This window comes from Eleutherodactylus coqui, chromosome 8 (assembly GCF_035609145.1).
Source record: "Eleutherodactylus coqui strain aEleCoq1 chromosome 8, aEleCoq1.hap1, whole genome shotgun sequence".
Classification (NCBI taxonomy): Eukaryota; Metazoa; Chordata; class Amphibia; order Anura; family Eleutherodactylidae; genus Eleutherodactylus; species Eleutherodactylus coqui.
Window position 1 is genome coordinate 60,992,728 of NC_089844.1, and position 13,304 is coordinate 61,006,031.

At 45.3% G+C, this 13,304-nt stretch overlaps 1 protein-coding gene across 1 annotated transcript in view; it reads right to left on the reverse strand.

The window, feature by feature from the left end:
* Nucleotides 1-13,304, reverse strand: part of BMPR2 (bone morphogenetic protein receptor type 2) — a 172,073-nt gene that overhangs the window by 88,431 nt on the left and 70,338 nt on the right. Inside the window, exons 2-3 of the mRNA XM_066575702.1 lie at nucleotides 12,175-12,348; nucleotides 9,768-9,947 (exon numbers count right to left, since the gene is read on the reverse strand). Of these exons, the coding sequence (XP_066431799.1) occupies nucleotides 9,768-9,947; nucleotides 12,175-12,348 (354 nt within the window). The remainder of the gene's footprint in view (nucleotides 1-9,767; nucleotides 9,948-12,174; nucleotides 12,349-13,304) is intronic.

Below are 13,304 nucleotides of genomic sequence, written 5' to 3' on the forward strand. Positions count from 1 at the left end.
ACGCAACAAAATCTGCACCAACTAACAAAATCCGAACCCGTGCTGCATCCTGCAGACATTCTGTCCCGTGTAAAAGGACGCCATGACTGCAATGGTTTTCTTCCCAACAGAAAAACATATTGGTAGTTCAACTGGCTTCCTCCAAAATTGGCTCTAATTTGTGTTAGACAGTGAAATTCAATTGTGAGCTCCAAATGGCAAGAGAAATGATAGGAATGGTGACAATGACTCTACAGAGCTACAGAAAATGTGAATATTTCGGATCTATTTCATTTAAGCCTGAAGAAGAACCCTGCGTTGGTTCGAAAGCTCGCTATAACATCATGTATTTTTGTTAGCCAATAAAGGTATCATATCTACAAGATTACTTGGTTTCTCTTGCTGGGAACAATCACATTTTGCTCTACTGGCTACACGGTACCAAACTTTTTTCATTAATACTTTATACACAATGGTATAATAATATTGACTCTCTTCTCTGAGAATATGTACTCGTGTCAGCGAAGAAGAAGAATACAGGTGGAATTTTATTTTTCACTTTAGCAATTACAGTCTATGGATGTGAAAAATATTAAAATGTAGATTGGCCAGTTACGCTACTCCTGGAGCCAGTTTGACATTTTATTGGCCTGGCAATAGACATCAATAGAAAACAATCTGAACTGTAAGGCGCCACAGCAGCAAGTTTCAAGGTGCATTGACTGCATAGCAACTGGCATTTGTCCAACCCTGGTAAACACTCGTACTGGAAACTACTGACCTCAAGGAAAAATACAAGAATGTGGCCCTTATTATAGAATGGTCATATATTTACATAGCATACAGTAATGTAAAGAGTCAAAAAGTATCTAGATGTCATCTTGTGGAAACAATGAGTGAAGAACTACTTCCTATACATAAAGGAAGTAAGTCGTGTTTTACTCCATCAGTTCCAAACAATCAGTTAGGGGGGAACCACAGCTTCCAGTTCGGCTTGTGGACTATGGACCACAAAGATGTTCAGCCCTGGTTGCACCTCAGTAGACTACCCCACTGCATTGGGCCTTCAAATTGTTAGTAGGACGGGAACGAGTCTTAAAGAAGTTGTACCTCTACGTAGAACAGGTGAAATAAGGATGCGTGCAGTTGTGTATAACAAGGCAAAGCAATTCAAAATAGGCTTGTCTAACTTTCATGCCTTCGAACCATATGAAATATTTAGAAGTTGCAATAATGGCATAATTTACCCCATTGCTATCAGCTTGAGGCCATGGGAAATCAACCAAATATTCAACATTTTGGCTCAGATCAATGGTTTTCAATTTTTTAGGCATGGATACTCTTGTTATAGATGTTTGTGCTTAGAGGACCTTTGCCAAAAAGCTAACCACTCCGGTGAATTGCAAGAAAAACATACTTGGCCAGCCTCAGGTCAATTGGCACCCTGTGCGAAATTTCATTTGGCGCCTCCCCATTATGAGAAAGATAAAAGCTAGATAAAAACTAATTCAAACTGCCACTGTAATGGTCTTTAATTTAACGACAGCAACCAGCGCCAGTTAGATCGCGCAATTTGTTCTGTTTTAAAAATGGAAACGGAATGGACGTTTCCGTTTTTGAAACCCAGTTGAAATCAATAGGGAAAAAAACGGAAAGGTTTAATTCCGTTTTTTTTTGTTCCAGAGACGGAAATGGTTAACAGGGGTTAACGCTGATGTGAACAAGCACTAAAGTGTTTTATAGAGTTTGTTTCCACTATGACCCCTTGGCAACGCAGATGGTTTCGGCACGGTTTCTTTATTTATAGGCTGCCTTCACACAGGCAGGAAACGCTACGGAATTTCCGTTTGCGGAATCGCAGGAAGGGCTTATTCAGACAAGCATAGTTGACATCAGTATTTCGTGAGCCAAAACCAAGAGTGGAGAAAAAAGTATAATGGAAAGATTTGCATGTCTTCCGTATTTTGGACCCGCTCCTGGTTTTGGCTCACAAAGTACTGATTAAAAATACGCTCATCTGAATAAGCCCTGAAAGGGTGAAATGTGCTGGTGATCCACATCGAAATCCGCAGTGGAAAGTATGCTGTGGATTATGGTGTGGCTCTGCAGCAAAATCTGCCACATGTGAACACACCCTGAAGGATGATACATATCCTGACAGGTTCTTTCAAAGTGAATCTATCACCTACTTGGGCCCCACACACTTACGTTTTTTTAACGCGAATGTCAATGCGACCTTCTAATGTGCGATGCGTTTTTAACATTAGAAAGTCCCATTGACATTCGCGTTAAAAAACGCAAGTGTGTGGGAGCCCTTAGCCTTATAAGACTAAAAGTAGGTGACCGGTGGAGTCCGGAAATCTAAATGTTATACTTACCTCCCTTATGATTCCCCCAGTATGAGCGTTGAAAGCCACTTGATGCATTGAGCGGCGCTGCTATGTAGTCCACCCATTTTAGGGCTTTTTCATAATCACGGCCGCATAACAGGATGCACAGCCAGGAGAAATACTTAAAACTTCGAAATCAATAAATCGACCAGTAAATATCGCTTGTTTGACATTAGAAGTAAATCATCTGCTTTTTCCATTGATCTCAATGGAGACCGTCCGACCCGGGCTGTGGGTACCTGCGTCATCACTATGCAACGGTGCGGGAAATACAAACAAAAGACCTGTACTGCGCATTACTGCAGGCGAGCTGCCACAGTCATTTGCCATACAGTTATAGGGTAGGGTCACCCGCCTAAGGCTGGGTTCACACAAGGCGGATTTGCCGCGGAAATTCCGTGTGGAATTTCGCTGTGGCAAATCTGCCTGTGGCCGCTAATCTTGGGGTTAGCCAGCCATGTGGATGAGATCTGTCAAAAATCTCGTCCACACGGGACGGCTAATCCGTTGCGGCAAAGCCGGCATTAGCCGACGCTGCGGCGCAGATTCCTCTCTATGGGAGCGTCGGCCACAATGGAAAAGCATGCGGCCAAGCGGCTCCAACCTCCCCCCCCCAGCTAAGTGCCGTGGGTTTTGAAGCTGTGCTTTCCCGTTGGAAATCTCACGTTTTTTTCCATTGCGGCAAAGCCAGCCAAATAATTTCCGTCTTCTGCGTGTGTATTAAAAAAAACGCTTTTCTAATTCTCTTTCCTTTTTAATTATGTTTGCCATGGTTATATGCATTTACTACGAATCACACTCGCATGATGCAAGTGCAATCCGTTTTTTTAAACGCACCCATAGATTGCAATAGGAAACTTTCGTATGAAAATTGCACCAAAATAAGACATACCGCCATTTTTTAAATTCAGACTATTCGTCCGAGTAAGAAAGATAAAATCTCACATGAATATTCATATAGAACTGAAGAAATTCTATTTCTGTCTGAAAAGCAGATGGAAAAATAATTGCGTCAATATACCCTGAAAATGGACAGAAAATAATGTGCGCAATACACAGAGAATGGAGTCCATTGATGGGATGGGATCATGATGTGCATCAAAAGAGGTCTGGGGGCACATGATGAGAAAATTGTTCTTCCTCTTTACAAGTCACTGGTCAGACCACACATATTGTGTACAATTTGGGGCATCGGTGCTCAAGAAGGACATATCAGAGCATGAGCGGGTACAAGGTTGGGCAACTAATGTATTAAATGGAATGAGCGGACTACAATACCCAGAGAGGTTACCAAAATATCGAAATTCAGGTTATCTAGTTTAGAAAAAAATATGGCTGGGGGGCAACCTAATAACTATTAGAGATGAGCGAACGTGTTCTTAACGAACACTTACGCTCCCGGACACCGGCTTTGCCGAGGACTTCAGTGTCCGCGCGTAAAGCTTCGGGGGGCGCCGGGGGGCGGGGAGAGGCGCGGCGGCGCGGGCGGCAGCAGCGGGGAACAGGGGGGAGCCTTCTCTCTCTCCCTCTCCCCCCCACTCCCCGCCGCACCCCCCCGCGCTGCCACGGCGACCCCCGAACTTTTTTCGCCCGAGCACGGAATTGCTCGCAAAGTTCGGTGTTCGGGCGAAAAGGGGCGGAGCCGATCACGTTCGCTCATCTCTAATAACTATGTATAAATACATTAGTGGATAATACAGAGATCTTCCCCATCATCAATTTATATCCGGGACTGTGACTGTAACAAGGGGGCGCCCTCTACATCTAGAGGTAAGGAGGTTTCTACACCAACATAGAAGGGGGTTCTTTACTGTAAGAGCAGTAAGACTATAGAACTCTCTGCCTGAGGATGTGGTGATGGCAAATTCTTGCGTGATATGGCAATATATGTTATAATCATTAATAGAGATGACCTAACGTACTCGGTAAGGGCGATTTCGCAATCGAGCACCGTGATTTTCGAGTACTTCACTACTCGGGTGAAAAGTACTCGGGTGCGCCGGGGGGCGGGGAGAGGCGTGGCGGCGTGGGGGGTAGCAGCGGGGAACAGGGGGGAGCCCTCTCTCTCTCCCTCTCCCCCCCACTCCCCGCTGCAACCCCCCGCGCCGCCATGGCGACCCCCGAATTTTTTCGCCTGAGTACGGAAGTACTCGAAAATCGCGGTATTCGGGCGAAAAAGGGGCGTGGCTGAGCACGTTCGCTCATCTCTAATCATTAACAATAATAATAGATTATTCCATGGAGTCAGGAAGGACTTTTTTTCCTATAAAATGGGGGAAAATGGGTTACACTTCATTGGATTTTTTTTGCCTTCCTCTGGATCAACATTGGGGGGGGGGGGGGGGGGTAATAGGCAGAACTGGATGGACATGTGTCTTTTTTTTGGCCTTACATACTATGTTACTACAATTTCTATGAGTTTAATGGGCATATTTTTTACTGCGCAAACCCCATCCCCAAAACACAGCATGCTCTATTTTGCTTCGTACCAAAGGTCTCTATAGAAGTCAATGGGTGGGGGGGGCAAATGTGTACACAATACGCAAAGAGATACTTAAGTGTGCCTTTGTTTGTGGTATGAAAATGGACGTAAACGGTACAGTAAAATATGAAGAGGCACATGCAACAAAGCACACGTAAAAATGCTACACTCATGCACGCGCAAATATACATAAGCTCATGTGAAGGCGGCTGCAAAAACGTGGTGACAATTGATTGCCTCAACAGTAAAAATATTGTCTTCTAACTTTTCCAAAAAGAAAAAAAATTCACAGATGAGATTTACTACCACGTTTCCTGAAAATAAGACACTGTCTTATATTACACTTTTGCCCCAAAAGAGGCACAGTGTCTTATTTTCAGGGGGAAGTGGAAGGTTGGGGGTCGCTGGCTCAGTCAATTAGATCCAGCGCTCGATGAACCAATCACAGCCATTCAGTAATGTCATTCACTGAATGGCTGTGAGTGATCGAGCGCTGGCTCTGATTGGCTGGTGCTCGATCCACTCACAGCGCTCGCTTGCTGAAGGCGGGGTATGCAAAGCCCTGTCACTAGAAAGAGTGATAGGTTAACTCAGAGGACACGGCAGCTTGCCGCAGCCCTGGACGTCAACGCGAGGGACTCAGACGCTGGCGGCTAGGTGTGTATTGTTTTTTTTTTTTTCATGTAGTTGTGCTAGAGCTTGTTATTGGGGTAGGGCTTATTTTCGGAGAAACACGGTAGTACATTTTTCTAGGTGGAAATGTTCTTGTAGGCTATAGCAGTGCTTCTAATCATACTACTATCAGGACTGTGAAAGATAAGAAGGTAGATGAGCTTCTCCTTTCTTTCCGGTTTCCTTCAAGCTTTAATAATGCAAACCACAGAAATGTTCAACGTCAACATTAATGTTTCTATTAATCGGCCTGTGCAGGTCTGATGTCCTTGGCTGCAGCAGCCTAGTCCAAGTATTTAGACGGCAAGCTCAGTTTATTTTGTATCTGTGTACTTTTGGGTAAACACTGAATAAAACCACAAGCGACTTCATACATGTATAAGTTTGTAAAGAGTGAAGAAGTATACAAAATGCTGAAGAGAGCCTACAGGTTATGATGTGGAAAGAAAGAAAACAGAATCTAATGATAAATCATAGTTGGTTCTGGGCATTTCAGGACTGGAACGTCTAATGTGAGGAGTGAGGGCAGGGAAAGCCAATTAGAAGCTTCCTTCAACCTAGGGGCATACCGCTGAGGGTGTGTATGCATCTACCAATGAGAATCCTTGGGCGTTCCCTTCTCCTCAGCCCATCTCCACTCCTCAGGCCGGTGGCGTCAAGATACACTAATACCAGCTTCATGCCCACGGACGTATTTTTTTTTAAATTCCCGGGCCGTTTCATAGTGGCGTTACATATGAAAACACCGCCCATACGTAATGTATTGCATAATCTGCCTATACAACTGTATAGGGCTCATGCTATGTTGTACGTCGAGAAATAGAGTATGCTGCAATCTATTTCTTGTGCGAATCTACACGCAGTGTCTATACCACATGTGCATGGATCGATGAAAGTCCATTGAGTTTATTGACGCCATTCACTGCGTATTACGTGGGCATGCATCGCACCAGTAATACAAAGTGAAAAAGTCCTCACAATTTTCCAAAATTTCAATTAATGTGTTATGGCTTTTTCGGACAGATCGGCTTCCACAAGCGGATTTCCACCGCGGAAACAAATTTTGAGTGTTCGCGGATGATCGCCGATGTGATCCGTTTTTTTTCCACAGGGATATATAACCCCCTGGAAAAATACCTTCTATATAAAGGGTTAATGCCCAGACAACATTCTCTTGTGCTTCTGTGCTTAGAACGGCATACTGCTCTTTTGGCTTGGGAGAGCAATGAACCTGCCAGTGCCCATATCCAATGCCCGGCTACGGCAATTGACAATGAAAAAAATCTGTCCTGCGCTGTTTTTTCCACACATTCCTGCTTCCTTTTGTTCCTTTTGTTATGTTGTCTCCTAGGAACCTGCGAACTCTCCGCCTACCACTCCGCTCCCATTTACAATGTAATTGCGGGTGCACTGCGATTCGAATGCTCCCGTAGAGATCAATGTAGCCCGTCCGCACTGAATCCGCGCTAAAATAGAGCATGCTGCGATTTTTTTTCTGCTCGTGGAAATCACAATTCACATCCGCACATATGCCCGAATGCTGCGTAAGTTAATGCCTTCCAATGGGAGAATTACAGCGAATCGTCCGCGCGGATGCCGATCACGGATTCCATAATTCAAATCCATTTAGGTGGCCTAAGGCCGATTTCACATCTGCGCTGCAATCTCTGTCGCAGATCCGGCACTAAATACTGGAAGCCTTAATTCATATACACATCGGAGGCTCCTCTGGGGCAGATCACACTCAGTGCACCGTGCCCAATGTTGTTAACAGTGCTGTTCTGACCTCCTGTATGGCATTCGATCCGGGGGTTGTGGACAAGCGCTCCATGCTGTTCCGCCAGTTCCTGCTCAGCTCTGCTACATTGTCAGTTCCTGCTCGGCTCTGCTACATTGTCACGTTCCTGCTCGGCTTTGCTACATTGTCACGTTCCTGCTCGGCTAACACACCCACCAGCAACTGAACAGTTAAAGGGGTTTTCTGGGCAAATACTATTGATGATCTATCCTTGCGGTAGGTCATGAATAGTTGGTCGACCGGGGTCCACCGCTCAGCACCCCAGCTGGTCAGGTGCCCACTGTCAGCGCCATAACACACAGTAGTATGGAGCAGAAGCCACTGATCCAATCCACGTATAGTGGCCAGTGTCGGTAACTGCAGACACAACTCTTATTGATTTTAATGAGACCCCAGTAAGCACTTGGCCATTTACATATGGGTCAGAGCTAAGTGCTTGCATACTGTACCCTGTGCGTTGTAGCAATGACAGTGGGCGGACGATCAGTTGCAGCCCTAGGCAGTAGACCTCAGCTGATCAACTGTTGACAACCTATCCCGAAGACAGCTCATCTACTGTATTTGTAGGAATGCCCCTTTAACCCTTCCAGATTTGGACTCTCTCATACTATTTCTTTCACCTTGTAGGGATATAGTCATATGGGCAATTTTCCTGTGCGACTTCTGTCCAATTCATAGATAGATGTAACTTTGACGAGAAAAAAAACACATTTATTTGAATGGGTCAATTCACAAGAGTGATTTTTCTCTAGCTGCCCCGTTCCCAGCCTCTAGCTGCCCCGTTCCCAGCCTCTAGCCGCCCCGTTCCCAGCCTCTAGCCGTCCCGTTCCCAGCCTCTAGCCGCCCAGTTCCCAGCCTCCAGCCGCCCGGTTCCCAGCCTCCAGCCGGCTGGTTCCCAGCCTCCAGCCGCCCGGTTCCCAGCCTCTCGCTGCACCGTTCCCAGCCTCTCGCCGCCCCGTTCCCAGCCTCTCGCCGCCCCGTTCCTAGCCTCTCGCCGCCCCGTTCCCAGCCTCTAGCCGCCCCGTTCCCAGCCTATAGCCGCCCTGTTCCCAGCCTATAGCCGCCCTGTTCCCAGCCTATAGCCGCCCCGTTCCCAGCCTATAGCCGTCCCGTTCCCAGCCTATAGCCGTCCCGTTCCCAGCCTCTAGCCGCCCCGTTCCCAGCCTATAGCTTTCCACGTCGGAAAACCTGCAGCGAATATGCATGAAATCTGTAGTGGGCAAATCCACATGTAAATAGTGTGGATTTAGTCACACCATTCATTGTGAATCTGCTACGGGATTTAACTCTTGCATTTCAAGGGCTGAATTCTGAGATGCTTAAAAATCTCCTCTACATGGTTTATACCAGAAATGATGCAGAATTTCGCCAGTGGAAATCCTGCAGCAGTTCTGCTGTATGTAGACAGCCTTAAAGGAAACTGATAAACTGTTTCCCAATTATCAGACTCCTTTGTAAACTTTTTCTTATATGCTCTCTTTACCAAGTGGTGCAAAGTATGTAGCTCTTGCCTAGCTATTAGCAAAGTATTAAAGGGGTGTCCTCATCTTGGCTTTTCATGGCCAAGATGGGAAAACCCATGCCTCTGTTTCCAACCACCTGTCGAAAATAGCCAAGCGCTAAAGCGCAGCGCTGCTTGTATAGCTCTTATTGAAGTGAATGAGGGCTATGGAAACAACGGTAACTATGGCCGGTAACTGTAGCAGGAGATTCGGCCAAGATGCTAATTCTTCTTTAAGATGCTGACAGTGCTATATTACATTTTTTCTATTGTTGCCACCTTCCAGAAGGTGAAACATACAGTTATAGTAACATGCAATATCACATGCAGATTGAGAATCTACAAAAGGTATGTGCACCATTATCCAGAGCTGGAGTTAGGAAGGCAGCAAAAGCATGAATTTGGGTGAATCGCCCTATGTGGCCGCCGACAGGGTACTGACCAAGACATCGCTCATTTGTCGGAGTCTTCTGCAGAACTAAAAACCAAGTGACTATTGGGCCGTGTAAACAGGAGCAACTCAATGTTTGATCACTTGAATGACTATTGCTCTAGTATAAGCACAGGAGTGACAGTCGGACGGTAGTCCGTGCGACGGCTGTCGGCTGCCAATGTCCTGTGTAAAGGGACCTTAAGAACCAATTTTTTGGTTTTCAACTGAGACTGTTTGAAAGAATTCATTTTTGGAACAGACACTCATAGCAAACACCAGCTATGTGGGACTAACCAACACAATGTACAAATAAAAAAGCTCTACCACATTGTGCCTATAGCCAAGTCTATGGAAGGTAAGATCTGACACGGATGATCGATGCGCCAGAAAAGCTGTCATCTAAATATCTTATAACTTATTTTCAACATGGATCAGACTAAATTAAAAAAGGGAACGTACAAATTATTTTGACTTATATCCGAACTCACCAACAAAGAAAACTTTTTACTTACTGATGGGTGTGGTATCTGGAGGATCCGGTGGCGTGAAATTCTCTGTGAAATTGACATTGCACATGTCTGCACTACAGCAGCAGAAGCGATAAGTCCCATTTTGGATGAGTGGTGGGTTGGTAGTGACCACACATTCTTCATGGTGACAATCATGTGGCTCCCCTGTGTATGACCAGCAACCTGAAATGATTAAAAATAAGCTGAGATGCCTTGCATGAACTTGGCTTTACAGGAGTATTGTGTGTTTTTTTAAATAATGAACTATCATCTGGATACGTCATTAGTAGTTGATGGACAGGGGTCCGCCCCTCGGGGGCCCCCTTCCATTAGTTGACTCTTTGACCTGCTGCACTGGCAGCGAGCCAGATGCTGTCATCAGTGGGTAGAGGAGGAAGTCCTACACTTCCTGGGCGTGACGTCCTGACCATGGTCCTCAGCAGGAAGGGTAGGAGAAGTGGTGCCCCCATTGATTTCAATGGCAGTGAAGATGGTGCTTCGACTATTTCCTGTGACCACTGATGTCCACATCTGGTCTGCTGCACTGATGGAGGGGGCAGGGGGTCGGATGATCAGCTGATGGACAGAGGTCCTGGGTATTGGATCCCCATCTATGAACTACTGATGACCTATCCAGGGAATAGATCATCAGTTAAAAAAGCATGGAATACCCCTTTAAGTAAAGATTCATGAAATATCTGCTTTTTTTATTATTTCAACCTTGCTTGTTTTACAACATTTGTTTATTTTGATTTAAAGGCATTTCAGTGAGACACAGTGGTGGCAGTCACATCTAGCTTCACTAGTTAGCGCAACCAAAGGTGACAAGTCCCAGGTCTAAATATGGTATCACACTGGTGGACGTATGATCTGTGTCTATCTGGAATAAGTGAATTGTGGACAGAAACACAAGAGATTGGTGAGCTAGCTTACCAGGACAGCCCGAACCGGACCAGTCCCTCAAGCAGAGCATCCACCTTAAAAAGGGCGACCCCACTGCAGGAGAGACAGGTAATCAGTCCAAAGCGCTCTGGCAACACCTGACGCTAAACCCGGACTACGGGATTAATGGAACTAAGCATAAAATGAACTAAATGACACTTGTCTGAAACACTGGTGCACAGTCATAGCCAACACATGACGTATAACCCGCAACCCTTATGTTAGGGGCCGGTTTAAATACCTTTACATGTCAGCTGATAGGCTGACTGGGCTGTAAGACATTCCAGCAAGCCTATCAGTACTGGCGCCATAGGGGGGGTGATACTGCCTTAGTGTCCAGTGCAAAATGACGCAGCGCATGCTCCGCCCAGCATATCACATGGTCCGAGGCTGTTGTGCTGACATCACCCTGGAAGTCGCAGCGCCGACAGCAAAATTACAGTGACATTCAGCATTCCACAAACCTCAAGAATGAGGGCATTTTGCTCTTGAAACAAATAGTTAATTCCGAATCTTAAAACATGTCGTAATTAGAGATGAGCGAGCCTACTCGGCCATGCCCCTTTTTCGCCCGAGCACCGCGATTTTCGAGTACTTCCGTACTCGGGCGAAAACATTCGGGGGGCGCCGTGGGTGAGTGGGGGGTTGCAGCAGGGAGTGGGGGGGAGAGGGAGAGAGGGCTCCCCCCTGTTCCCCGCTGCTGCCCCCCGCGCCGCCACGCCTCCCCCCGAATCTTGTCACCCGAGTACTGAAGTACTCGAATATCGCGGTGCTCGATCGAGTAAATACTCGAAACGAGTAGATTCGCTCATCTCTAGTCGTAATGTTTCTGGGAACACCCCTACTTAGCGCAGGATTAATTATCTGATGTTATGCATCATTTCGTTATCCGTAAATTTACTAATAAGTCTTGTTAATTTAATTAAAAGGTAGGTGGAAAATTGCAAGTTTGTCTAATTTGATCAGTAATGAAATTTTAAAATTTTAAGTTTATAAAGTAGCATCTGAGATCATTCGTGGTGAGGTCATTCGTGGTGAGGTCATTCGTGGTGAGGTCATTCGTGGTGAGGTCATTCGTGGTGAGATCATTCGTGGTGAGGTCATTCGTGGTGAGATCATTCGTGGTGAGGTCATTCGTGGTGAGATCATTCGTGGTGAGGTCATTCGTGGTGAGATCATTCGTGGTGAGGTCATTCGTGGTGAGGTCATTCGTGGTGAGATCATTCATGGTGAGGTTGGTTGTAGAGATGAGCGAGCGTACACGGTAAGGACGATACTCGCTCGAGTATCTGTCCTTACCGAGTACGCTCGCTCATCTCTAGTTGGTTGCTTCCTCATTCTCTGCATCTGACATTCCTTTGTGTACCTTATGTACAGAATGCCAAGGATAATAATGATGATACGAATAATAAAATACAATATCCACATGTAAACATAGTTGTAAACCATTAACTTCCATTCTACTTGCCTTGTTTGACAAGATTGATTTCGCCGTCCCTTGTCTTTTCCCATAATCCAAAGCAGGTACTGCCCTTGGAACATTCCACTGTGCCATTCTCTGGGGATATCTGGCTTTCGCTGACCCCATGGTCCATGTGGTTAGGATCTTTGTAGGCACACAAACGCTCTTCATTCTGAGCAGCTGGAAGAGAAGAACCAGAGGAGAGAATAATTCAGCATGTATTTTAATGATATAAAAAGGATTTCACAAAATGATATACAGGAGTTGGACAAAAATATGGAAACACTGTATAAAATGCATGCAATTTTAATTAATAGCACTGAGCTGCCTTTTGGACCTCTGCTTGGCTGAAAGCTTTCCTGCCAAATTTGTGTTTACTTCACCTCTTGCCCTGCTCTGGTTGGTTTTGGAAGCCAGTTGGTAACAGCAGCTGAGTGTCTCAAACCCTTGACCAATGGAACTGTGTTGTTTGGGCAGTTGTTGACCTCTGCCCGACAGCATCTGTGTCATATTACCTCCACTTAAAATCGGTCTCTACATGTTTTATTGAAATATGATTTATAATCCGTGTAATTTAAGGCATGCCTTTTGTACTGTGTTTCCATATTTTTGTCCACCCCCTGTATATAAACTTAAAATAAGTCTGCACTTCTACCAGTCACTTGAAAATTAACATTTTCATTATTATGGTGTTCACCACTTATGAACCACGTACCTGGTTCTATAAAATGTAATTGATGACACTGATCCCTATTACGGTCAAGCTGGATGCAGCAAATAAGCCCCTTCGTCCGAACTAGAGCAAATACAGTATCCTCAAATGACGAATATTCATTCCAATTACAAATACGGATTACACAAAATATTAATACATAACAATGGGGAAATATGGTTAGATTCCCCTAATCTACAAAAGCAAAAGATCTCTACCTAAAAGTGGGCCATTGCTCTGAGCAGTCGGAGCCTGGGTCAATCGGGACTTTCCCTAGATGGTGACAGACACAGTAGCCAAAAGCTAGATGTAACAAAATTAAAAATTGAACCACAGAAGTACAGGGGAAAAGATGGTACAACACCCCAGATAAATTAACGCACGAGGTTTATCTGAACTTCCATGCAAGACTTAAACCAAAACC